Source organism: Coregonus clupeaformis, chromosome 17 (assembly GCF_020615455.1).
Source record: "Coregonus clupeaformis isolate EN_2021a chromosome 17, ASM2061545v1, whole genome shotgun sequence".
NCBI lineage: Eukaryota > Metazoa > Chordata > Actinopteri > Salmoniformes > Salmonidae > Coregonus > Coregonus clupeaformis.
This window is the reverse complement of record NC_059208.1, coordinates 1,548,863-1,575,615: the sequence shown is the minus strand read 5'-3', so window position 1 is coordinate 1,575,615 and position 26,753 is coordinate 1,548,863. Positions and strand designations below refer to the sequence as shown.

At 47.3% G+C, this 26,753-nt stretch overlaps 1 protein-coding gene and 1 long non-coding RNA gene across 4 annotated transcripts; one reads left to right on the top strand and one right to left on the bottom strand.

Annotated features, from left to right (window-relative positions):
• Positions 1 to 250: 250 nt before the first annotated feature.
• Positions 251 to 10,279, top strand: LOC121543213 (zinc finger protein 687b-like). 3 transcript variants are annotated; one of them, XM_041852948.2, is made up of 11 exons: positions 251 to 322; positions 1,151 to 3,257; positions 3,798 to 4,053; positions 4,349 to 4,590; positions 4,725 to 4,909; positions 7,157 to 7,333; positions 7,410 to 7,572; positions 7,752 to 8,009; positions 8,602 to 8,714; positions 8,949 to 9,042; positions 9,150 to 10,279. In XM_041852948.2, the coding sequence occupies exons 2-11, from the start codon at positions 1,167 to 1,169 to the stop codon at positions 9,816 to 9,818; spliced, it is 4,248 nt and encodes a 1,415-aa protein (XP_041708882.1). In that variant the 5' UTR covers positions 251 to 322; positions 1,151 to 1,166; the 3' UTR covers positions 9,819 to 10,279. The 3 variants fall into 3 exon arrangements, 2 of the variants coding, with proteins under 2 accessions (XP_041708882.1, XP_041708881.1); XM_041852947.2 differs by having other exon boundaries at positions 9,147 to 10,279; XR_005995994.1 differs by lacking the exons at positions 8,949 to 9,042; positions 9,150 to 10,279 and adding an exon at positions 8,151 to 8,511 and having other exon boundaries at positions 8,602 to 8,692.
• A 3,479-nt stretch (positions 10,280 to 13,758) lies between these two features.
• LOC123492915 lies at positions 13,759 to 14,925 on the bottom strand. The gene is made up of 3 exons (XR_006661922.1): positions 14,796 to 14,925; positions 13,950 to 14,135; positions 13,759 to 13,849 (listed from the first exon to the last, which is right to left on the bottom strand). It is a non-coding gene; the product is annotated as an uncharacterized LOC123492915 (long non-coding RNA).
• Between the last annotated feature and the right edge of the window lie 11,828 nt (positions 14,926 to 26,753).

The following is a 26,753-nucleotide window of genomic DNA, read 5'->3' as shown; positions in this document are numbered from 1 at the left end:
AGTCCCTGCAGGACCACAAATGCAACAAAAGCATGCCCTTGGCTCTGGAGGACATTGTGCTATAAAGGTTATTTGATTGTACCACTGTCAAATGACAATGTCCTCAACCATTTTTAGGAAATGATTGCCAACACTCGCCAGAACAAGGCATTACAATGTAAAACGTATGTACATCATATGTGCGGAAGACAGCTGGCAAATTGCATACACATTAGCTTCCAAAGGTGACCACTTTATGAACCTGGCAGGACCTATCTCCCCCGTCGTCTCTGGTGACGAACAACCCATGCGTCAAAAAGGAAAGTCGGAACCCAAGAGCGAGGTAAACAAACCAAAATTTCCTTCACAGATTTAAAACTATATATACATTTCTGCCTGTCACGGATATACCATTATAAACCACTGCTTCATATGAATGTCCTGGAATAATTTCCAAATGTAAGGTTTAAATACCTGAAAAGCAGGCGTTAAAATGCTTCCTTGCGCTGACGACGACGTAAATTCTAGCTAGCTAAGTGATGTTAGCTACGCTAGCTGTTCAGCGCAATGCTAGTAGGGAACGTAGTTAGTGTATGTGTGTCGAGATTGTCGACAGTTCAGTGTGGTAGCTAAATAGCTAAATGAACGTTGTCAAATAAAGTAACGCTAAAATATCCACATTTTGTGTTCTCGCAAACTCAGCGAGAATAGGTAACTAGCTAATACAGCTGCACTGCATAAAGCATGTGCAACAACAACAAAAAATGCTGTCTGAAAACTAGGCCTAGCTATCGGTCTTGCTAGCTGTCTTTGCTGTACTAGCTTGCTAGCTCAGTAGCCAGTTCACACTAGGGCAGTTGGGGAACTTGAACTTCCAAATAAGTTCCTAACTTCCAAATACAGTGGTTGCTTCTAACTGCTAACTCATTCAATAAGTTCGCCAGGTTTGAGGTTTATTGGATTCTAGTAATTTACTTACATAGCTACCTGAAATATAGGCTATTCAACATTGCAATTCAACATTATGATGATGCACGTTCAAAACAGGAAGTCACATCTATGTTTGTCATGATTTATCATCATTCATAGTATTCGGTCCTGCCTTAGGGACTTAAGTTGGGTTGGGGACAACACAGTGTTTATTTCTCACTCCTGTGTGTCTGTCCTGCAGGTTTCGTAATCCGGGAATGGGGGACATGAAAACCCCAGATTTCGATGACTTGTTGGCAGCCTTCGACATTCCAGACATCGATGCCAAAGAGGCCATCCAGTCTGCGCCAGAAGAGGGTGGGGAGGGGTCAGGGAAGGCTGGGGGCAGCGTGTCTGGGGCCGGGGGTCCCTCGCCAAGACCTTCCAGCCCCACTGATTCCCCTCCCAACCCCCAGAGTGAGCCTCCAGTGGTCAGTGTGATTGTTAAGAACAGGGTGAGGCCTGACTCCTATGAGGATACTGAGGGGTCAGATGAAGAGGATGGAGAAAGCCCTGGGGGCAGTGGGACAGACCCAGACCCTGAGGTGGAGACTGGGATGGGAGTCAAGGGGAGCCTGCTGAATTCACGACTGGCTCCTAGGATGCCTAGTCTGGTCTCCTCAGAACCTCTCCTCCAGAATGGGTTTGAGGGGTCCACAGCCACGCTGGAGCCCAGTGTGAGAGGCCAGGGGATGGGCCAGGCCAACAGGGAGCTCTGGTCAACCTGCTCCCCTTCCACTGCGAGTGAAGGAAGGGGCAGCAGTGGGGGTGCGGGGGGGTCGGCCAGCACAACCAAACATACAGTTAATATTCTCAACAGACTGAAACCTCTCCCCTCCCCTCACACCTCTGCTGGTCCTATAACCTCCACATCCTCCTCCTCATCGTCATCTTCACTCTCCGTCAACCCACACCTCTCTCCTCCCTCCATCCTGAGTGAGGACACTCCGCGCCCTCCCAGGCATCTCTCCTCCCCCCCTCCCTCCAATGGAAGGATGAGGCGCATCATGGACTCGGATGAGGACGACTCTGAACCGGATTTAGGAAGCCCGCTAGTGATCCAAGAGAGCCCAGATTCTCCCATGTGCTCTCCTCCCAAATTTCCACGCAGACACCGCCAAGTGTCCTCTTCAGAGCTGTTTAGCTCCCCAACTCCCTCCTCCCCTCCTCTCCTCTCGTGCCCCCCTCCTCTCTCCTCCAAACCCCCTCCCTCCATCACTCTGACATCCTCCAACTCTAAACCCCCCCCTCCAGATGAAGTACCCTCCACCCCCAGGTCTCCCTCCCCTCCTCCTGCCCAGCCCCGGGCCAGTCAGTCCTGGCTGGCTGCCGCCCTGAGTAACCCCAGACCCATCTCTAGCCCTGTGATGGAGGAAAGAAACCCGGAACATGTGATCGAGGAGAGGGACTCACCAGAGAGTCCCCCGCCTGACCAGACAGGTTCTGCTATGTCCACTGTGCCCAAGATGAGCTCCAGCCCTGCACCAGCCTCAGCTTCAACTCCACAGGGGGCTAGAGAGGAAGAGGAGCCCATGGAGAGTGAGCCTACCCTGGTGAGCAGGTCAGAGGACAGTGAGAAGATGGAGGTTGTGGATGGAAGACAAACAGGAGATACGGAGACGGCTCCGGCCAACGCTATGACGACACCAACAGCCCCTGTTCGCCCGCTCAAAGTCCGAATCAAAACGGTCAAGACCCCTACAGGCAGCATCACCAGGACAGTGACGCGAGTAGCATCTAAAGGGGCAGGGGGGACCCCCTCAAAGGGCACAGACAGCTCCAAACCCTCCCCAGGGGGTCGTAAGGTCCTCAGCCGGCCCAAGAGGGTGGCATCTCAGCAGCCTCCGCAGCAGAAGTCAAAGGGTGGCAGCCTCCTGCCTGTGTCTACACTCCAGGATGCAAGTACCGCCATGTTGATGGCCGCCAGCAAGGCCCAAAACAAGATGGCCGCCGACAGCAACAAGCCCAAAGTGTCAGCTACGGCTGTCAGCATCACCAAGTCAGCAGCCCTCCCCTCCGTCTCTTCCGCCTCCCCCAGATTCAGCCCAGGGGGGGCCAGCGTGCGCAGCCTGGGCCAGAAGACCTTGAATGGGGGTGTGTCTGTGTCCCCCTCCCCCCTCCTCCCCCCTCAGGGGGGCAGTAGACCGGCCTCCATAGTGAACAGTACAGGAGCCATCATCTCCAGGAGCCAGTCCAGTTTGGTGGAGGCCTTCAACAAGATCCTCAACAGCAAGAACCTGCTGCCCAGCTACAGACCAGACCTCTCTACACCACTACCACCGGAGTGGGACCTGCCTCTGCCTGCACAGGTAACAGACCTAGGTCTATATCAGGGGTATTCAACTCTTACCCAACGAGGTCTGGAGCCGGCTGGTTTTCTGTTCTACCTGATAATGAATTGCACCCACCTGATGTCCCAGGTCTAAATCAGTCCCTCATTAGAGGGGAACAATGAAAAAACGCAGTGGAACCGGCTTCGAGGTCCAGAGATGACTTTGAGGGGTCTATATCAGCATGGATCCAGTATTGCACTAGTAGCACTTAAAAGCGGAAGTCAAATTTCAGTTAGACCTTGTGTTCAGTAGACCAATAAATCGCTCTTGTTTATGTGGTTTTTTTATGGTCATACACCGGATAGGTGTTGTTTTACAGGGTCAGGCATAGTAGTGCGGCGCACCTGGAGCAAATTAGGGTTAAGTGCCTCGCTCAAGGGCGCTTATTAATCCCCAAAGGGGAAATTTGATTGCACCAGCCAATACATACAACACCAATGAATACGCATTGTATCGAGAGACATGTCATCAACATAGGTATTGTATTCATGTTGTTCTTCCTTCTTTGCGTCGCAGGGCTACCGCTGTCTGGAGTGTGGCGATGCGTTTGCCCTGGAGCGCAGCCTGGCTCGCCACTACGACCGGCGGTCCCTGAGGATCGAGGTGACCTGTAACCACTGTGCCAAGCGGCTGGCCTTCTTCAACAAGTGCAGCCTGCTGCTCCACGCCAGGGAACACAAGGAGAGGGGACTGGTCATGCAGTGTTCCCACTTGGTCATGAGACCTGTCACTGTGGAGCAGATGATAGGACAACAGGACACCACTCCCATCGGTGAGAGAGAGACTGTGTGCTATTACCTTCATATCTGACCTAGGACTCTATACATAAAGCATCTCAGAGTAGGAGTGCTGATCTAGCATCAGATTTGACTTTGAGATCATAATGAATCATATTATATGAACGGGGGGTGACCTGATCCTAGATCAGACCTCCTACTCTGAGACGCTTTATGACTACGGGTGCATCGCTGTTTAACAGTGCCTGTCTAACCCACCTCTCTTTAACTTTCACTCCCCTTCCCCTATCTATCTCCCCGTCTCTCTCTCTCTCTCTATGCCTCCTTTAGGCATGCTCTCTCCCTCCCTCTCCACCTCCTCTGTCCTAGCGTCGTCTTCTCCGGCTGTGACTTCAGCAGTGACCCCTGCGACCCTGAGCCCCGCCCCCCAGCTGCAGCAGCCAGTCCCCAATAAGAAGGCGGCAGAGCCGGTGCTGTACACCAATAACAAGTGTCCTGAGTGTAAGGTGCAGTTCTGCAGCAAGGCCGAGGTGGCTGCCCACTTCCAGGAGGTCAAACCAGCCCTTAACACTGTGAGTAGAGCAGTGTGTGTGTTTCCACATCTTTTACATTCTAGACACTATATGAATAGCTTGTCATGGCTTTAGGAGTACCTGCCTTACTGACCTGTGGTCCCTCCTTTCACCGTCTCCCTCTCTCCCTCCAGTCCTGTACGGAGTGTTCTCCCCCCATGCTCCTTCCTAACGGCTGCAGTGCCTCTGCTCACGCTCGCATCCACAACCCCCGCCCCCCCTACGTCTGCCCAGAGTGTGGGGGTGTGGCCAAGCAGCCAGCCTTCCAATCCCATCTGGAGGAGGCCTGTCTCCACTTCACACGACGCATCGGATACAGGTGACCTTTCACCCCTCACTCCCTCTGTAATTGAAACGAACCTAGTTACTCCCCTAGACACTGATCTAGGATCAGATTACCTTACCACCAACTAGGGCTGTGGCGGTCATGACATTTTGTCAGCTGGTTATTGTCATGCAAAAGTCTGCTGGGCTCACGGTAATTGACCGTTAATTAACATAAACATGTTTAGCATCTCCAGGCCTCCACACATACAAGCCGCCTATGAGCGTTTTTGGAACATCTACATTTAAAAAAAGTATAATAAATCAATTTAATATACACCATCACAATAAGTCCATAATTTATTTGAGTCAGGTCTAAAGAAACATGATATGAAGAACAAAATAACATAGGCCAACTCATATCTGGCTGTCCTCCATGCCACAGGCTGTAGGCTTGTTCATTTAGCATTTAGCTGACAAGCTATGTCATCACTTTATTTTATATGGTTATATAGTAAGAATAATATAATTGAACTTAGGATATTTTTCCCATTACGGAGCGTTTGCGTATATGAAGTGGCTATGTTGAGCATAAAAGTGAACATTTGAAACAGGTCCTATATGCTAGATTTGGAGTTATTTGACAACTTTAGTTGTGAATGATACAAAAATGTCTTAGAAATCAAAGCATAAATGGGCTGCATGGTGCGACTATAGGCTATTGATGATTTTGAGAAAGTAGCAAAACAAGTTTGCGCTCTGTTCCTTGCCTCAGGCTGCACAGATGTTCTCTCATCAAGTGATCATATTTTCACCCTTCAGACTATTCTCAGTTTAATCTAGTCTAATATGTAAAATTAGTTTTGATTTAGAATGTCCCATTATCAATGAACAGGGGCAGGGGAAAATACATGTCATCTGTATGCACTGGAATAGCGAATGGACGCCGCGCACTTACCCTCAGGTCCGTTTTGTTGGCTACTTCTGTTTTATAGCGGAGCATGTGCTTAATATGAGCAGCTGAGAAATAAATATAAGAACACTCATTTCACTCCACGCATCAACCACTGTTTGAGGAGCATGCTCTCGCTGCCCTGCAGGTGATATTCCGCCCAAACTCTGTATGCCATGGGCTCTCCAACCCCGTTCCTGCAGCTACCCAGTGCTTCATTTGGGAAAACAAGTGAAATCTGTTTGGAAACATTGATAGTGACATGTTTTGGCAACGAAACATATTTCACAAAACTGTTGACAGCCCGTCTGCGCGCTCGAGAAAGGAATAAAGGAGAGAGAGGAGGAGATGGACACGCATGGTGGTGAGATATTCTGTATAGCTAAAGGTAATGTCACCCAATTAATAAAAAATGCCCTATTACTAGGCTATTCAAAATCAAATACAAATTCACTAATTGTAGGCTAACTGTAAGCTGCCCTGCACAATCAATGAACCAACAGCATCGCCTAGGGCTATACGTTCTCTCCCAGACTCATGGATAGACATGTTGGAGCGTAGCATAAGGTAACCAGTCCAGTATGCATAATAATACAGCTCACACGTAAAGGCGATTTACTCAAATTTTTTTAATTTTGGAGAATAGGCTAGATCAATTATGTACCAAAGACATCTTAAATCAGTTTTGTTTTTCTGCCGTGCGTAGTATTATGCTGTAGGCTATGAATTGTATAACGGTACAATCATCATTTTAATTCTGTTTTTTGGGGGAGGGGGGTTCATAAGCCTACGTACATGCATAAGCTGTAATATGCGTATGTTTTGAATAAATCATCACCTTAGAAAGCGCTGTCCATTTCGTTGTGTTAGGCTTTGAAACAACATCCACAACAACCATGTTTTACACTGTTTCAACCTGCTGTTGAACTTCTTTCTTCAAATTGATTATCACAGTGAGGTGAGTTTTAAAAGTCTGATAGGCCAACTGTTTTGATGATAAGTGTTTGATGTGATTTTCGATTGCATTTGCATTGATGTCAGAGTGGTTAGAGGGACAGTAGAGCCCTGAGTACCAGGCCATTAGCGACCTGATGGTCATTAGCGAGTTGGGTACTACTAACACATGTCCAGAGCTCATAAGAGGAGATTACCGTGACTCAGCGGTTACATGGAATTTCACTGTGGTCATGACTGCTGGTGTGTCGGTAATACGGTCACCGCAACAGCCCTACCACCAACCCATGCTTTAACCATTAGGAGGATGAAGAAATATCTGACCCTGAATCAGTGTTTAGGGACAACATCTACAATTATATTTCTCTCTCTCTCTCGCTCTCTCTCTTTCTGCAGGTGTTCTAGTTGTCAGGTGGTGTTTGGAGGGTTAAACTCTGTCAAGTCCCACATCCAGACGGCTCACTGTGAGGTGTTCCATAAGTGTCCCAGCTGCCCCATGGCCTTCAAGTCCTCCCCCAGCGCCCAGAGCCACATCAACACCCAGCACCCCACACTCACTGGAGGACAGGCCAAGTACGCACACACGCACACACACACACGCACACTGATTGTGTTCTCTGATTTTATACCCTTCTCTTCTTCCTTACAGGATGATCTACAAGTGTGTGATGTGTGACACAGTATTTACCCAGAAGCCACTGCTGTACGTCCACTTTGACACCCACCTAGTCAAGCAGAAGGTGCACGTGTTCAAGTGTCCTGAGTGCACCAAACTCTACGCTCAGAGAAGTTCCATGCTGGAGCACATCAAGGTACATCTATGGGTTCACCTCTCACACAGTCCTTCTCAAGACTGGGCTTGGGTCAGTCAGTTTTTTTACATTCATAAAATATTCTGTTGATGTGTAGCTTAACTCTCTTCCATCTCTCTATCTGCTCTGTTCCTTTCTCCTTTTCTCTTCTCTCCTCTCCTCCCCCTTCCCTCGCTCAGACTACTCACAGAGGCCCCGCAGTCAAACAGGAAGTTCCCGTTGCCATGGCGCCCTCCCCTGCCCCTCTCCCTCGGGTGCGGAGCTCGGCGAAGACGGAGAGCTCTGACGGGGAGGAGTGGGGAAGGGAGGAGGAGGAGGAGGAAGAGAAGGATGGAGAGAGCAGTAAGACGAGTCCAGGGTGGAGCTGTGCTCCCTGCCACGCCCGCTACGCTGACAGAGAGGACTACATTACCCATATGGCAGAGCAGCATGGCAAGGTCAGGAACACAGACTGCACATAAAGACTGCACATAAAGACTACACATAAAGACAGTTTCATGTTTGATGTGCAGTACAGTAGATTGATTCTGAATCGGTTCTAACTGATCAGTGATCCATTGTATCTTCTGACCCTCTAGGTCAGGCCTACTCTACTGCCTGCCCACGGGCCCAGTCCTGCCCAAAATTAACCCCTAACTGGCCCTTAAACTAATCACCTAATCGCCACGGGCCCAGTCCTCACTTGAGAAAAGTTATGCTTAATACTTCACTTACGTTCTTCCAAATAAGATCAGAGTTTATTTAGACTCAACTTTGAGCTCCCCAGGTGTTTGTCAAGTTAGGATTGGACCCGATCATATAGGTTCTGAAGCCGTATATCATATCTATCTCTAAAGTTGTGGAGCACAGTCACCTCTCACATGAAGTGGAGGGATCCAGGAAAGTTTCCCCTCTTTTTTTCTTTTTCTTTGAAGAACAGATTTTCAGCCGTTTTTCTCAGTAAGCATCATTGTCTTTAGTAGCCTTTCTGTTTTTAAACTAGGGGAGCTGAGGGGACTGTTTATTGTAAGGTACCTGTGTTTTGTGTAGATCCTGAAGAAGTTCCCGTGTAGTCTGTGTGAGAGCTCCTTCTCCTCCACGTCCAGCCTCAGACGCCACATCAGAGTCAAACACAAGGGCATCAAACGAGCCTTCCACTGCCGGTGAGTATGCACACTACACCCTAACCCCTACATACTATACCCTACCCCCCACATCAGAGTCAAACACAAGGGCATCAAACAAGCCTTCCACTGCCAGTGAGTATGCACACTGCACCCTAACCCCTATATACTATACCCAAACCTCACATGAACCCCTATACTACCCTATTACAGCTTTATCTCACCCTACCCCCTACACTAAACCCTAACCTGTGTGTGTGCTTGTGTGTGTAGGTTGTGTACTGAGGGGAAGAGGACGTTCAGCAGTAGGCTGGTGTTGGAGAGACACGTCCAGCTGAGACACAGCATGTCAGCTCTAGACACAAAGGTACAGTTCCACTTTCTCTCACAACTACCGATTGCAGCCTTTAATATAGGAAGACAGGTTATTAATGCTAAATGTCATTAACTCTAATTCTCTCTGTCTGTCAGAAGCGAGGGAGGGGTGCAGAGGGGGCAGACAGTTCCTCAGAGCAGGACGGAGGCTCCAACCCTCCGTTCACTGTTTCAGCTGAGGAAGATGGAGGAGGAGGGGTGAAGACTGAGGAGGAAGAGGAGGATGTGACCGAGGGCATCATCCCCGCTAAGAGACCTCGCGTCACCTCCTCGGCCCCCCCTCCCCAGCCAGAGTCTGGGTTCCACTGTGCTCCGTGTGGCTTCACCACCGAGGACCGCGCCGTCTTCCTGGAGCACATCCCCCAGCACCGCTCCGAGGCCCTGGGGGGAGGAGTCAGCCTGCAGTGTCTGCAGTGTGGAGCCTGCTTTGCCTCCGCCCCCTCCCTCTCCCGCCACCGCTTCATCAGCCACCGGGTCCGAGACACGCCCCCTGACAACCACAGCCGCCACGCCCATAACGACCGCTCCCTGACATCGTCACCCGGCAACGGCGGTAACCACGGTGACGGGAGTCCCAGAGGGGGTTCCCTGCCGGGATCTCCCTCTTCCTCGTCTCACCCCCCCACGCCGCTGGGGGAGGATGGGGAGGGCAGGGTGGGGTGTAAGGTGTGTGGGAAACGCTTTGACAAGGTGTCGGATCTGAACACACACTTCAGGACTCACGGCATGGCCTTCATCACCGCACGCAAGACAGACAAACCTGTCTGAGAGAAAAAAATAGTGAGGGAGGGGAAGGTAGAGAAGGAGGGGGGAGAGAGAAGAGAGAATATTTTGGAGGAAAGGAGGGTGAGAGAGTACCATAAACTGCAGATATTTTAGTAAGAGAGAGGAGGTTTAGGAAGGAAAGTAAAACTCTTCACTGTAAACCGTTCTTCAGCAGTGTGTTCCTGTCATCACTTATCCAACACACAAGCACATTGTGATAACAGTTGTTGTTGTTTTCATTTAATTTTTTCTTATTTAAATTTCTGGCACATTTCTCATATGGCAGCCAGAACCTGTGTGTGTCAGTGTCTGACTGATTCAGGACGCAGTACCTCAGGTGCTGTACCTGTCTGACTGAGGTAGTATTAACATATTCTTACTGAGTTGTAAACAGTGGAGGCTGCTGAGGGGAGAACGGCTCATAATAATGGCTGGAACAGAGCAAATGGAATGGCATCAAACACATGGAAACAATGTGTTTCATACCATTCCACCGAAGTCATTACCACGAGCCCATTCTCCCCAATTAAGGTGCCACCAACCTCCTGTGGTTGTAAATGAGTTATAAAACACATTATTCCAGGTTATATTACCAAATAACACTTCCATTCAGAAGTGTACTTTTCAAAATGGTAACCACCAGTCAGTCTACAGTTGAGTTCTGTTAGATTTCTGTTGTCTGTCATCAACTGAGAATGTGACTGGTGTTGAAAGAGACTAGACAACATGGAGATGTGATTAGCTTATTGATTTGAATGTTTCAGTTTTCTATGGCTCATCCAAGCACAGAATCTCACAGTGGATTGGTGACAGCCCCCACTGGCCTCTTCTCTGTGTAGAGCCAGTCCCAGTTCTTTTTGACTATTGCATCGATTTTCTTATAGTTTTTTCATAGGCTTTGATTTCTGGGTTTGTGTATGTGCAGGTATTTGTTTTTCATTGTGAGTAAGCTCTGGATTGGCTTGGTCTCTTGAATGTTCTCCATTCTCATCCCCGTCCGTCTAACCATATAGTATGATCAGGGATGAGATTGGCTCCACAGAGACGTCAGGCAGAGTATTCCTGTTGTTCCGGCCTTGTAACATCAGGAATTCCAGATGAATCAGGAAACATCCCATCTCAAGATGACCCTCTATTACCTGGAGGGGTTGGGTTGGACCCTTCCATTACTGAAGTGTGGTTGTACTTCACCAGAACTGAACCATAACCATGTAAATATGAGTACATGATAGCTAGACAGCTATTCTCTCTTTCTCTCTCTGAGGGGAAGGGAGCAATGGAGGGGGAGAGAGATGGATGGCGTGATAGTGAAGCTCCTGGTGTAGGAGGAGAGGCGTGAGGGGTTGAGGACAGTGATTGTATGCTAAAGAAAACCATGTAAGGCGTGTTTAATTACTGTAAAAAAAAAAATTTGCCTAAAGATTAGTCACCCAATCAGCGGTGTTGATAACTGTTCTCTCTTCTGCTCTTTTGATAAAGCGAGTGTGTGTCTCCAGCTAGAGTTTCTTCTCAATCTTCACAGATTACAGTGCTGACGCACAGCCCTCTTTTCCCCCTGTAACCCAATTTTCTGTTGTTTTCTTTCTTGCGTAGAGCGTTTCTAATAAAATACCCAGAGATAAATAAAGTGATTATTATATTCTGAGTCTCAACAACTAACAATCCATAGGGTAAGTGACTGTAGGTTCATAATCTTTATTATTAAATTACAGTCTTCCATTTCCAATCTTATCAGCACTCGGTTAACACCCATAATCCTCATTTTATGATCCCAACTCTCAGAACACCGACTCACACATCACGTTCCAGCATTATCCTACAATAGAGACAAAGATATAGAAAGATAAATATTTATTAGATTTCTTTAACAAATAGAATAAAAAATATCTTAAGCGCTTTCACATTTTTGTCACAGGTATCTGTATCTGCTTTGATGTGCTCAAGGCCTGCTTTGGCTTAATCTAGAATAGGTATTTTTAATTTAAAAAAGCTGGATATACTCTTATGACAGAAATACAAGTTATATTTGTTACTGTTAAAATATGCAAATTGTATCAACAATCTCTATTCTTGTTCGACACACGCATGAGCAGTTCCATATAGATATTCATGCGTGCCTAAGGGATGTGTAGTTTATCACTACAGGACAAACCCCAGCAGTAGGAACAAGAAGGGGTTGCATAAATACTTCAACTCCAAGAGTTCCCAGCATAGATGCTCCTGGTGGAGGAAAAAAGGCATTACACTATGTTTTACACCACTTGACTTCTCTCTCCTGCCTATCCATCCTCATTTCTGTTTCTTCCTCTCATAATCTAATCAACTCTTTATCTCTTACCTGACTGGGAGCATTCCTTTATCTCTCCCTATCTCCATCTCTCACTCATGCTGTGTTCATAACATCTTGGAAATTTGTAAATACCAGCATATGAATGGGAAAAATCATCTCTCCCCGCCCAGTCCCCTCCCTTCCTCTCACCTGAGCGTTGAGGCAGGTTGCTGGGTGGGTTTGTAGTCGGTTCTGCACGGTCGTAGGCCACGCGGTTGTAGGCCACACCCAGAGCGTTGCCAAGAGCGGCCCGTTGCGCCTCCCCCAGTACCACCATCTGTGCAGCAGTTACCATGGCAGCATTGTCAGGACCCAGGGCCTTCAGCTGGCTGGTTGAGAGTGCCTGATCAGAAATGAGAAGAGAATACAGCGTTATGGGAGCGCTGGGTTCCAATGTCACCAATTTTTTCCCTTACACCTAGTAATTAGAAAACCTCAGTGGAACACAGCAGAGAGAGAGAGGGAGATGGAGGGAGAGAGTGTACTCACAGCGAGGCGGTCTGGGGGGATGAGAGGAATGCTGGTCGGACTGAGGAACGAGAGGGCAGAGGGACTGAGAGAAGGAAACTCTGACAAACTCAAACCAGCTGGAGAAAAGTGAGATGAAAAAGAGAGAGGGGGAGGAGGGATGAGAAATGGCTTACATTTGTAAATGTATTTCACAAAATAAGAGAGAGCAATAGAGCGAGAGAGAGGGGAACCGAGGAGTGTATCTGACCCATGATGTTGCCCAGAGAGTTGACCTGAGCCTCGGTCCAGCCCTGTGGTTCTCCAAACACAGCCACGGCACGCTGCTTCAGAAGCTCTGTTACTGCCAGGGGGCACTGCACCTGACCCACCGACTGTACTGCCACCCTATAGAGATACACAACACATTATAAAACACGCACGCACCCACACACACACACACACGGTCCATGTCTGACCTGAAGGCGTCAGTGTTGAGCTGACCAGTCTCCTCAGCTTTCATACCACAGATGAACTGGTTCAGTCCCACCAGCTCCCAGTTCTCCCACTGTCTTATTAATACGCTCCACAAAACCCCTCCACACAGCCTCCCTCTGCCAGGGACCAGATATGATCATCATTAGAGTCTAGTATTTTGTGTGTGTGTGTGAGAGTGCATATATACAGTACCTGTGATTGTGTCCAGGAGCAGCGGGAAAGTGTGTCCAGTGAGGAGAAGGGGAGGCTGGGCAGCTCAGTGAGGTTGAACCCCTGAGAGACACAGCCCAGCTGGAGCACCTGGCTCTCATTCAGACCTGACACTGGACCCCAGGCCTGTAGTACAATATAGTACAGTTCAGAAAGACACTCAACAGCGGAACAAAAAAAGATGATGCTCACCCCAGCACTCGAGATTCTTCTAACTTCTGTGGAGTTGGGTAGGCTGTCCAACAGGTCAGACAGAGTCTCTTTCAGCCATGACTAGAGGGGGGCCAGGGTAGAAAGTAAAAGAGCAGAGATTATCTTCATTAAAAAAAAATCACAGAAACATGACGGATTATGAAAGCTTAATTTTTTTCACAAGCGTAGACAACATCAGGGAGAGACTAGTCAAGAGCCTTTGATCTGTGGTTGTCAGGGAGATCATGGTGGTAGAGAGTCACTGACCTTAAAGTGCAGTGAGCGGACAGCAGAATCATCCAACAGAAGGAGAGGACCCAGGGATTTCATGGTGTCAGCTGTCCAATCAGATGGGTCACTTTCAGAGGAAAGAAACAATAATAATTTGATATTTGTCAAATGTTCTTTTGGCAGTAGCAGTTATATCTAGAAAGGTGAGATGATGTGCTTGTTCGTACCCGTATGTATCATTGAGCAGCTGGAAGAGCGCCCTCCAGTGGCGTGGAGGTATCTGTGTGCAGGAGGCCAGGGCCTGCACCGTGGAGTTGAGGACCTCAGGGGCCAGGAGGGACATCTGAGAGGGGGCTAGCTCACACAGCAGCTCTGACATGTTCCTCACTGGACAACTCTGACATGTTCCTCCCCTGGGGACACAGGGGTGCACAGGGCTCTGTAACTCATTGCAGTGTGTGTGTGTGTGTGTGTGTGTGTGTGTGTGTTTGTGATTTCCACTAAGATTAGGGTTACGGTTGGGGTTGAGGCTAGGGTTAAGGTTGAACCAGGATGTGGACATGAAGTTGGGTTAGGGTTAGGGTTGAACTGGGATGTGGACATGAAGCTAGGGTTAGGGTTGAACTGGGATGTGTACATGAAGTTAGGGTTAGGGTAAGGATTGAACTGGAATGTGGACATGAAGTTAGGGTTCGGATTGAACTGGGATGTGGACATGAAGTTAGGGTTAGGATTGAACTGGGATGTGGACATGAAGCTACAGATGTAGGATCTTAATTTGAGCCAGTCTGCTACAGTAAGAAAATAATCATTCAGGAACAGGAAATGTGAATTATTATGTGGATTATAATCAATGGATTTTTTTTTGTAGGGGTTGATACATTTTTTGTTACGGTAAATCAAGTCTGACATTTTTAAGTAGAAATTACAAACTTAGAAGCCTTTTTTAAACCTTGAATACACTACAAGTTTCCATTTCCTACTGTGCAGGAAAATCCTCAGCCACAAAAGTGTGATCAAATTAAGATCCTACATCTGTAGGGTTAGGGCTATAGTTAGAGTTGTGTGTTTACCAGGCAGCTCAGGGCTCTGTTGATCAGTGTGGGGCGAGAGCGAGAGGTGAGAGGCAAAGAACTCAGGTTGGCCTCTTTCATCTTCTTCATGAACACAGCACATACAGAGGCAGGCAGACTGGCTATCTTCTCAGCCCTGAGAGAGAGAGAGAGAGAGAGAGAGAGAGAGAATGAAAAAGAGTATGTGTGTATGATTGCGTGTGTGTGCTTGTGTGTGTTAGTGTGCGTCTGTGTGTTTGGGCCCCCCACCCCCAAAAGGGCAATTTTCTATGGATATTACCTGCTGATTGATTCTTAATTTACTATCCTACAATTGAAAATATTTATTTCATGTATGTTTTTAATTTCAGGAAATTATGAAATATATAGGCTATACACTGTCAGTGTGAAACCCCTGAAACACAGGTGAAGCAGCAGCAGTGTGGGGATCTCCTCCAGCTCTGTGTCTGTAATGTTGTTGAAGTAGCCTGCTCTCTTTTTCTCCAAACCTGCAAACAGACTCTGTGCAGTACAGCACACCTGACAGACAAAGAGAGAGTGAGAGGGAGGGAGATAAAACAGTGTCTCAAAATCAATGTAAAAATACCCCCTAAGCCTGTAATAACCAGCATGGCCTCAGAGCTATATGAAACAAACTTGTATGTATTTCTGAGCACCTCCAAGACGTATTCATTAATCTAGGGAGGTTGGTCGGAGAGGATGGGTGGGCGTAATCCGCGACCATCTAACAATCCAAAGGTGTCGTGTCGGGGACAATTGTAGCATTCTAGCTAACCCTTATTCTAAACTTCACCTAACTGGCTACGCAAATTATCCTAACTTTTGTCGTTAGTTCACCTAACCACCAACATAAATTCTCCCCATAATTCTCCTTTGTTGGTATGACGCAACAAGCAACCTGGTCTCAGAGAAAGACATATAATACTATACGTCCTCTAATTCGTTTGATGTTCAATGATCGCTACTCCATAACCTAACATATGTAACATATCAGTTGTCACAGATTTACATACAGTATAATATGAATTGCAGTCATAACATGTGTGTGTGTGTGTGTACCTGTGTCTTAGAGAGCCAGTGTGGAGTCTTTGTTACAGCTTGGGCCATCTCCATGACGCCACTTTCAGCCACCTTTTCAATCATCTCACAGGCCACGCCCTGCATCGCTGATCCCAGCTTCCTGTCATCATCATCATCATCATCATTTACATTTGTACATTTACATTTGAGTTATTTAGCAGACGCGCTTATCCAGAGCAACTAGGGTTAAGTGCCTTCCTCACCATCATCATCATCATCATCCTCATCCTCATCATCATCATCCTCATCATCATCATCCTCATCATCCTCATCATCCTCATCATCCTCATCATCATCATCATCACCATCAAAAACTGTGTGTGTGTGTATGTTCTCACCGCATGTCTGTAAGTGTCATCTTCTTGCCTAGGATCTTTCTGACCAGAAAGGCCGACTGCAAGACAGAGGACAGTGTGTCACACCAGTGGCTGTAGTCACCAGAGTTATGTTCAGAAGACACACACACACACACACACCTGTGCACGTGTCCACTGCTTGCCCTCCAGTTGGTTGAGGGAGGTCAGGTTAGCCTTGTCCAGGGTGGTCAGGGATAGGCTGGACAGCAGGGAGGCAGGGACTTTCTGGATCAGCTCTGAGGCATTCACATCCCCACGCAGCTACACACACACACACACACACACACACACACACACACAAGCAAGCACGCAGACATACGGATTACTTTAGGATCAACCTGAACCATCTTTGCTACACATCTAATTTTCTTCTATGACGTCTCCCTCCCTCTCTCACCCCTCCCTCCCTCTCTCACCCCTCCCTCCCTCTCTCACCAATCCCTCCCTCTCTCACCCCTCCCTCCCTCTCTCACCCCTCCCTCCCTCTCTCACCCCTCCCTTCCCCTCTCACCCCTCCCTCCTGCTCTTACCCCCTCCAGCAGTGCTTTTCTCTGTAGCCTGGTCATCTTTTGAGTCATTATGTCCAGACCCTCATTACCCAGAAGCCCCTGGGATTTGATCTTCCTGAGGACAGAGGAGGCCACGCCCGTCAGAGAGAGAGAGAGAGAGAGAGAGAGAGAGAAGAAGGGAGAGTGGAGATACAGAAAGGATAGTTTTTAGAGCTGCTCTCTATTTTACCATTAGTTCCTAACGTGGCCCCTCATACAATAGAAGAGGACCACCTAAACATTCCAGTTGAGAAGCCTGTTAATAGTACTGATTGAGACACACAGAGATATTGATAAGAGTAACACCTGCAAGACTGCATAGCCATGGCAGCTCTCTTACCTGCTTCCCCTGCAGTAGTTTATTGGCCAGTGTTTTGGCCTGGGTCAGACCCCACTTCACCTCTGATCCCAGTGACATTAGGGTGTCCTTGAGGGCGTCCGGGGAGAACTGGGAGAGACGGAAGGGGGAAAGCACCATAACACCAGGACCCAGCGCATGCAGCAGCTCAGGACTGGAATCGTCTACAGATGATGACATCACAGTGTTGGCAAGCTTCTTCTTCAGCTGGAAGCCGGAGGAGGATGGGGGAGGAAGAGGAGGGGAGAAGAGATGGGGGAGAAAGAAGAGGGTTAAAAATAAACACCACAGATTATTCTCATAATTGTTCTCTGTAAAATCCCTACTTTAGGGATTCCTGATTTATAAACTATAAACTACAACAACTTTGGAAAGAGTGAGAGAGCGAGAGAGAGAGAGAGAGAGAGAGAAAGAGAGAAAGAGAGAGAGAGAGAGAGAGAGAGAGAGAGATAGAGATGTATGACCATATTAAAGACACATATTTCCCTCCGATTACAGAGATCCACAAAAAATTCGAAAACAAACCCAATTTTGATAAATTCCCTTATCTACTGGGTGAAAAACCACAGTGTGCCATCACAGCAGCAAGATTTGCGACTTGTTGCCACAAGAAAAGGGCAACCAGTGAAGAACAAACACCATTGTAAATACAACCCATATTTGTGTTTATTTATTTTCCTTTAACTATTTGCACATTGTTACGACACTGTATATAGACATAATATGACATTTGAAATGTCTTTATTCTTTTGGAACTTCTGAGTGTAATGTTTACTGTTAATATTTATTGTTTATTTCACTTTTGTTTACTATCTACTTCACTTGCTTTGGCAATGTTAACATGTTTCCCATGCCAATAAAGCCCTTAAATTGAATTGAGAGCGAGAGAGAGAGAGAGAGACTGGCGGGATACCTTGGCGATTCCAGAGTTGCTACAGTCGTCGAGCTGAGAGAGGAGGAGCTGGCTCATGGAGGAGTTTAGGGTTGGGGCGTCGTCATAGAAACATGCCAGCGAGCCCAGTCTGGATAGGAAAGGGTCAGAGGTCATAGGTCAGAGTTAAGTAATATACCCTACTGGCTATTCAGTACCGTGTTTGGTCACCCAACATCTGTTATTTTCTCTCCTCCCTTGTTTGTTTGTCAAATGTCTGTGACTAAGCACTCGTTCATGCTCAAGGTAGATGTACTGTAGCTCTGGCTAATTCAGGAAAAATGCTAATCTAACCGTTGATACCTATTTTGTTTAGTAAAGTAAATATGTAACTTCAGGATGGTCTGAATAATTGGCAAAATGAAGGGTCATTTGCATGTCCAGCACTGGAGATTGGTGGCACCTTTATTGGGGAGGACGGGCTCATAGTAATGGCTGGAACGGAATCAATGGAATGGAATTGAACTCATCAAACACATGGTTTCTATGTGTTTGATACCATTCCATTCACTCCATTCCAGCGATTATTATGAGCCGTCCTCCCCTCAGCAGCCTCCTGTGATGTCCAGGAGATGCACCACTCCTTCTCTTTCTCTCATACGTGCACGAACGTACGCACCTGTCCAGGTTTTGGACCAAGTCCTCTCTCTTCTGGGAACATTCTCTGATCTTCTGCAGTATCTTTCTGCCCTGGAGAGGAGGGAGTCCCCCCACACCTCTGAAGGAGGACGGGAACTGGGGTGAATGGAAGAATTGACACAACTAGGGAAAGAGAGAGGTAGATTAAAATAGCAGTTGTAAAATAGTGGACTGTGATCTGTTTGAGTTTTGATGTGATCCATGAAAAAGCAGAGTGGGGAGAACTACAACACACACAGACCTGGTCGTTGGGGATAGTTTGGATGTCATCCATGGGCAGCCCGGAGAGGAAGGGCCCCATCATCTTCATCACCTCAATCTTCAGCCACACCAGACTGGGAGGACAGGGGCTGGGCCAGGGCATCACTGGAGAGAGAGAAGGGTGGCACACACACACACACACACACACACACACACACACACACACACACACACACACACACACACACACACACACACACACACACACACACACACACACACACACACACACACACACAGGGCAGAGTAGTACTTGAACACACACATGATGTCACAACAGTGGTTGTAGTCACCAGAGTTGTGTTCAGCAGACACACGCACATGCACGCACACATACACACACGCAGGCAGGGCCGAGTATTACTTGAACACACATGAAATAGCATGGGTACTTGAACACACACATGCAGATGTAACACATATAAACACACTGCAGAGTGAAGATCTGTGTGACACACACACGCAGATCAGGTGTTGTGTCTCGAATAAACACACACCTCTCCACTGTCCTTTGGACACAACTCACTCTCTCCCTTTTCATAGGGAAGTAGTTTGGGGGTGATTTTTCACGGGGTGCTGCAGCACCCTCAGGACCCCTACTTCCCACGTCTATGTCCCTTTTCATCCCTCTCCTCCTCTTCCTCATCCTCATCCTCCTTTCCTCCCTCATTTCTTCACTCTGCTTCGGTCCTTCTCTCCTTCCTCCCTGCTCTCCTCCTCTTCTTCAAGCTTGTTTGCTGTATTTTCTCATCATTTCTTTCCATTTGTTTTCCTTCAGGTTTCCCACCTTTCAATGGTTTTTCCTCCTTCTCCTCTCCTCCTCTTTCCTTTCCCTTCTCCCCCTCTTTACTTGGGTCCCTCTCCTCCTCTCTATCTTTCTCTTTCTCCGGTTTGACTTGAAGAGATTGATCATTAGTATTTGGGTCATAAGGTACCAAACAAGACTGTTTCTAAAAGCTTGATAAATCAAAGGTTGTTCTAACATCTAAAATCTCAACTAAACATATTTGTATCAGTATTTAGTTTAATTCTAATAATGAACAATGTAACATATTCTACCTCTGCAGAGGTGGTTCTCACTTGTCATATCAGGCTGTGGTGGTCTAGCAGGCCATTTCTGTACTCCTTCTGGACTGTGTGTCTGTCCTGGTTCCTGTTCTGGTCTGTGTGTCTGTCCTGGTTCCTGTTCTGGTCTGTGTGTCTGTCCTAGTTTCTGTTCTGGTCTGTGTGTCTGTCCTGGTTTCTGTTCTGGTCTGTGTGTCTGTCCTGGTTCCTGTTCTGGTCTGTGTGTCTGTCCTAGTTTCTGTTCTGGTCTGTGTGTCTGTCCTGGTTTCTGTTCTGGTCTGTGTGTCTGTCCTGGTTCCTGTTCTGGTCTGTGTGTCTGTCCTAGTTTCTGTTCTGGTCTGTGTGTCTGTTCTGGTTTCTGTTCTGGTCTGTGTGTCTGTTCTGGTTCCTGTTCTGGTCTGTGTGTCTGTCCTGGTTCCTGTTCTGGTCTGTGTGTCTGTCCTGGTTTCTGTTCTGGTCTGTGTGTCTGTCCTGGTACCTGTTCTGGTCTGTGTGTCTGTCCTGGTTTCTGTTCTGGTCTGTATGTCTGTCCTGGTTTCTGTTCTGGTCTGTGTGTCTGTCCTGGTTCCTGTTCTGGTCTGTGTGTCTGTCCTGGTTCCTGTTCTGGTCTGTATGTCTGTCCTGGTTTCTGTTCTAGTGTGGGTCTGGGGTGCCAGGCTGCAGCTGTGTAGCTGCAGTTGTAGTTGTTCTGGGTCACCCGCTCCTTGACCCACTCTCTGATTTGAACACGCTGCACATCAGAGAGAGACCCAAACACCTCTCCCAACACCTTCATCCTGGAAGCAGACCATACTGTTACCACACACACACACACACACACACACACACACACACACACACACACACACACACACACACACACACACACACACACACACACACACACACACACACACACACACACACACACACACACACACACACACACACACACACACACACACACACACACACACACACACACACACACACACACACACACACACACACACACACACACACACACACACACACACACACACACACACACACACACACACACTCCAGCCCCACATCCACCCACATCTCTTCCAGGTGGGGGTTCTGTATCCAGGGTGGCAGGGTCATCTGAGGCGGGGGCATGTTCTGTAGGAGTGGCTTAGCGGCCCACACCAGTCTCCCATAATCCTCTGGGGCCATGTCGTCCCCACCCTTCATCGTCAGGGCGACCCAGGAGAGGGGGGCGATGAACGCTCTCAGGAAACACCGGGGACCAGCCTGAGAGAGAGAAAGAAAGATACTGCGTTTGGAAAGTAAAACAGGAATATTGTTGAAGCCAGGTTATAATCTCATGCTAGGGCTAAACCACGATTGGTGGGAGGGCTGAAGATGCATTATTGTTGAAAAACAGCTGGTAATTGGCTGAGAGGGCTTGAGTGACACTGACCGAAGAGTTCCTAATCAGCTCGATGAAGCTTGGTAAACTGGAACAGTTCCACATCCTCTCTGTCACGTTCTAGAAAGAGAGAGAGAGTGAGAGAAAGGGAGAGATAGAGGAACTTTATTAAAAACGTCATTATCTTATGCCTTTTAGTTTAATAAACAGGTTATAAACACCACTGTAAAAGTTTATATAAATGAAGACCAAAGATGGCCTTGGTTTCTAAAATGGATACTATCCCCATTATGCAAATAGTTATTTACAACACTCCTGGTGTATGACTAGAGTACTGTCAGGGTATATGCACATTTTGAATATATCTAGCTATGTAAATGAAGATGAATGTTGAGGTACCCAATCATTGTCAGAGTCAGGGTATTTCATGGTGCTATTGGGCTGGAAATAGAAGGGGGAAGCAGAGTCCATGTCTGTGTCTGAGTAGGTTTCTGTTTCCTCAGCAGGGAGGGAGGTGAGAAGAGAGTGGAAGTGGGAGAGAGGGTTGGGACTAGACATGCTGTCCTCCATTTGCACCTCACTGATGGAGAAAGAAAGAGAGAGAGCGTGAGCGAGAGAGAATGAGAGAGAGAGAGAGAGAGAGAGCGAGAGAGCCAGGAGAGACGGAGGGGGGGGTTAACTTGTAGATCCATTAATTTGCACACACAAGGGTCACCTTACCTGTTATTAAAGGGGTTGTCCATCATCATGGGTATCAGGTGTCCTGTAACATAGCAACCACGAATTAAGAAACACACAGGGACTTGGAAAACTAAGATGATTTAATCAGCATCATCAAACTGTTTTAATGTATGCAACAATATACCAAGTGTGTTGTGCTGTTACCACCATGTTGTTCATAAGCAATATTATTACAATGATACATTAGTAATACCCTCTGTGTTTACTAGGTTGGGGAGGTGTGTGCTGTGTCCTCACCTATTTGCAGGCATCTCATCATCTGTGGGGACAGAGGGACACCAAAATGAACTACGGAAATGTTACTTTTATAGATTTTATATGTATAATGTAATACCACTTTACAGTGAGGTGTGAGACAGCCTCACCAGTCAGCCTTCTAGGGTGTCACAATACATATAGCTGGTGAATGAGTCTGTATATGGCTTAAACTACAGGTGGGGATGGTGTAACTGTAACATGAACATAGGCCAACTGTGTGTGTACTGATCAGTACTGTAGTAACAGCTCCCAGAGGTGTGTGTTTGAACAAGGTGGAGGGAGTAGCAAGTGTCCTTCAGGTGAAAGCAGTGAAATAGATCCTCCAGTCACATGGTTCTGTGTTTGGTGGCCACAGTTTACAGACACCTCTGGTGAGGGAGGTCACACCTGGTCAGGTGAGGCAGGCCATATGATAGATTATTGATTGATTTATTGGTTGGTTGATTGATTGACTGGTTGTTTGATTGGTTGTTTGTTTGATTGATTGGTTACCAGTTTCTTGGCCATGTCTTGGAAGCGAGCGGGTGGAGATGGGAAGCCTGGGGTCACGGGGTCAGGGTTGAGCATCATGGGAGACATCGAATCTGGGTGCAGGGCTGAGAGGGGCATATCGCATGCACAGACACATGCACACGCACAAGCACGGACACGCACGCGCACATGCCCACAAATTGTCAACATGTTAAGTGTGTATGCTACACTTGTTTCCTGTTTGGATCTAACTGTAATTTAGGAATGATCCACTGTTGCAAATTGGAAGGGGGTTGCTGCTTACCTGAGACTACATGGACTAGGAAGAGGAGGAGGAGAGCCTTCTCCCCTGGTGAAGCCATGGTGAAACAGTCCACCAATCTGCTTTAGAGAGGAGGCGGAGAGAGGTGATGTCAGCAATTGTAAACATAAATTCTAAAACGTGGAATCATTCTAATTTCCCACCTTTCACTAAACCTAATTCTAATATTTTTTCTATCTATCGTGCTTCCCTTCGTTCTCAGTAAAAGACAACTTTTATTGTCAGAAAATGTCAGTTGGACATATGAGCCAGGTCTCAGGGATACTAGAGTATTTTTTTTATTTATTTTTTATTTAACCTTTATTTAACCAGGTAAGCCAGTTGAGAACAGGTTCTCATTTACAACTGCGACCTGGCCAAGATAAAGCAAAGCAGTGCAATAAAAACAACACAGAGTTACATATGGGGTAAAAAACATAAAGTCAAAAATACAACAGAAAATATATATACAGTGTGTGCAAATGTAGCAAGTTATGGAGGTAAGGCAATAAATAGGCTATAGTGCAAAATAATTACAATAGTATTAACACTGGAATGCTAGATGTGCAAGAGATTATGTGCAAATAGAGATACTGGGGTGCAAAAGAGCAAAATAAATAACAATATAGGGATGAGGTAGTTGGGTGGGCTAATTTCAGATGGGCTGTGTACAGGTGCAGTGATCGGTAAGGTGCTCTGACAACTGATGCTTAAAGTTATTGAGGGAGATAAGAGTCTCCAGCTTCAGAGATTTTTGCAATTCGTTCCAGTCATTGGCAGCAGAGAACTGGAAGGAATGGCGGCCAAAGGAGGTGTTGGCTTTGGGAATGACCAGTGAGATATACCTGCTGGAGCGCAGACTACGGGTGGGTGCTGCTATGGTGACCAATGAGCTAAGATAAGGCGGGGATTTGCCTAGCAGTGATTTATAGATGGCCTGGAGCCAGTGGGTTTGACGACGAACATGTAGTGAGGACCAGCCAACAAGAGCGTACAGGTCACAGTGGTGGGTAGTGTATGGGGCTTTGGAGACAAAACGGATGGCACTGTGATAGACTACATCCAATTTGCTGAGTAGAGTGTTGGAGGCTATTTTGTAAATGACATCGCCGAAGTCAAGGATCGGTAGGATAGTCAGTTTTACGAGGGCATGTTTGGCAGCATGAGTGAAGGAGGCTTTGTTGCGAAATAGGAAGCCGATTCTAGATTTAACTTTGGATTGGAGATTCTTTATGTGAGTCTGGAAGTTGAGTTTACAGTCTAACCAGACACCTAGGTATTTGTAGTTGTCCACATACACTAGGTCAGACCCGTCGAGAGTGGTGATTCTAGTCGGGTGGGCGGGTGCCAGCAGCGTTCGATTGAAAAGCATGCATTTAGTTTTACTAGTGTTTAAGAGCAGTTGGAGGCTACTGAAGGAGTGTTGTATGGCATTGAAGCTCGTTTGGAGGTTTGTTAACACAGTGTCCAATGAAGGGCCAGATGTATACAAAATGGTGTCGTCTGCGTAGAGGTGGATCTGAGAGTCACCAGCAGCAAGAGCGACATCATTGATATACACGGAGAAAAGTGTCGGCCCAAGAATTGAACCCTGTGGCACCCCCATAGAGACTGCCATAGGTCCAGACAACAGGCCCTCCGATTTGACACACTGAACTCTATCTGAGAAGTAGTTGGTGAACCAGGCGAGGCAGTCATTTGAGAAACCAAGGCTATTTAGTCTGCCAATAAGAATGCGGTGGTTGACAGAGTCGAAAGCCTTGGCCAGGTCGATGAAGACGGCTGCACAGTACTGTCTATTATCAATCGCGGTTATAATATCGTTTAGGACCTTGAGCGTGGCTGAAGTGCACCCATGACCAGCTCGGAAACCGGATTGCATAGCGGAGAAGGTACGGTGGTATTCGAAATGGTCGGTGATCTGTTTGTTAACTTGGCTTTCAAATACTTTCGAAAGGCAGGGCAGGATGGATATAGGTCTGTAGCAGTTTGGATCTAGAGTGTCACCCCCCTTTGAAGAGGGGGATGACCGCGGCAGCTTTCCAATCTCTGGGGATCTCAGACGTTATGAAAGAGAGGTTGAACAGACTAGTAATAGGGGTTGCGACAATTTCGGCGGCTAGTTTTAGAAAGAAAGGGTCCAGATTGTCTAGCCCAGCTGATTTGTAGGGGTCCAGATTTTGCAGCGCTTTCAAAACATCAGCTGTCTGAATTTGTGTGAAGGAGAAGCGGGGGGGGCATGGGCAAGTTACAGCAGAGGGTGCAGAGTTGGTGGCCAGGGTAGTGGTAGCCAGATGGAAAGCATGGCCAGCTGTAGCAAAATGCTTGTTGAAATTCTCGATTATTGTAGATTTATCGGTGGTGATAGTGTTTCCTAGCCTCACATATCCAAGATGGCGTAATAGTGCAGTTCTGTTTTTGTCGTGTGTCTGTAAATAGCCTGTAAATACCCTGTTTTTTTGTATTTTTCGTACATATTTCCCTATCAGACTTTTCATCCTTCTACAAAATATACTTTCCTGCAACCCGCCTCACTCAATGTGGAACGGATTCTATTATTGACTTACCTTTATCTGGAGTCTCCAGTTGAAACTAGCTAGCCAGCTGACTGGCTACTTGCTATTAGCCACAGCTGGCGGTATTTCACCCAGAGCATTGGATTTTTTTTTCTGCGGGATTGATTTGGTCACTGGACATTAATCACCGGATATTCAGCCAGTCTGCACAGCGCGTTGTCGACCCAGAACATATCGGTTTTTCCGCCGGAATCACTGAATCACTGGACCTTTAACTCCGGATTCATCGCTACCAGCTAGCTGCAACGGAATGGACGCTGTGGTCTGGCTAATCATCCTGAGCTAGGCCCATCTCCCGGCTATCTACCTCTCTGTCAACCGGACGGGACCACCTAGTGTTGACACGGAGCCCCGCCGATCCTACACGACTGGTCTGCCGACGAAATCGTCTGATGTGGTTACGACGTTAACCACGAAGATTCCATCTGCTAGCCCCGGCCCGCTAGCACACGCTAGCCGTGGCCTCTTACTCGAACTATCCTATTGCTTCACCGGACCTTATGATAACTCAGCTATACAGCTGATGTCTGCTGGACTGTTCCTTTTTACGGTACTACATCCTGTTTATGTTTAGCCTCAGCCCAAACATGGTTAGCTTATTGTTGTTTCGGTTATTTCTAATTGTACTATTTCACTGTAGACCCCCCAGCCCAGCTAAACCTGCCTCAGATAGCTCCTTTGTCCCACCCCCTATACACGCGGAGACCGACTCAATTGATGCCTCCAGCGATGCTATCTCTTTCATTGTTACCCAACGCTTAGGTTTACCTCCACTTTACTCATATCCTTCCATATCCTTGTCTGTACATAATGCCCTGAATCTTTTCTATAACACCCGGAAATCTGCCCGCTTTATTCTATGTACCCAATGCACTAGAAGACCAGTTCTTAAAGCCTTTAGCCGTATCCTTATTCTAGTCCTCCTCTGTTCCTCTGGTGATGTAGAGGCTAACCCAGGCCCTGCAGCCCTCAGTATCACTCCTACTCCCCAGGCGCTA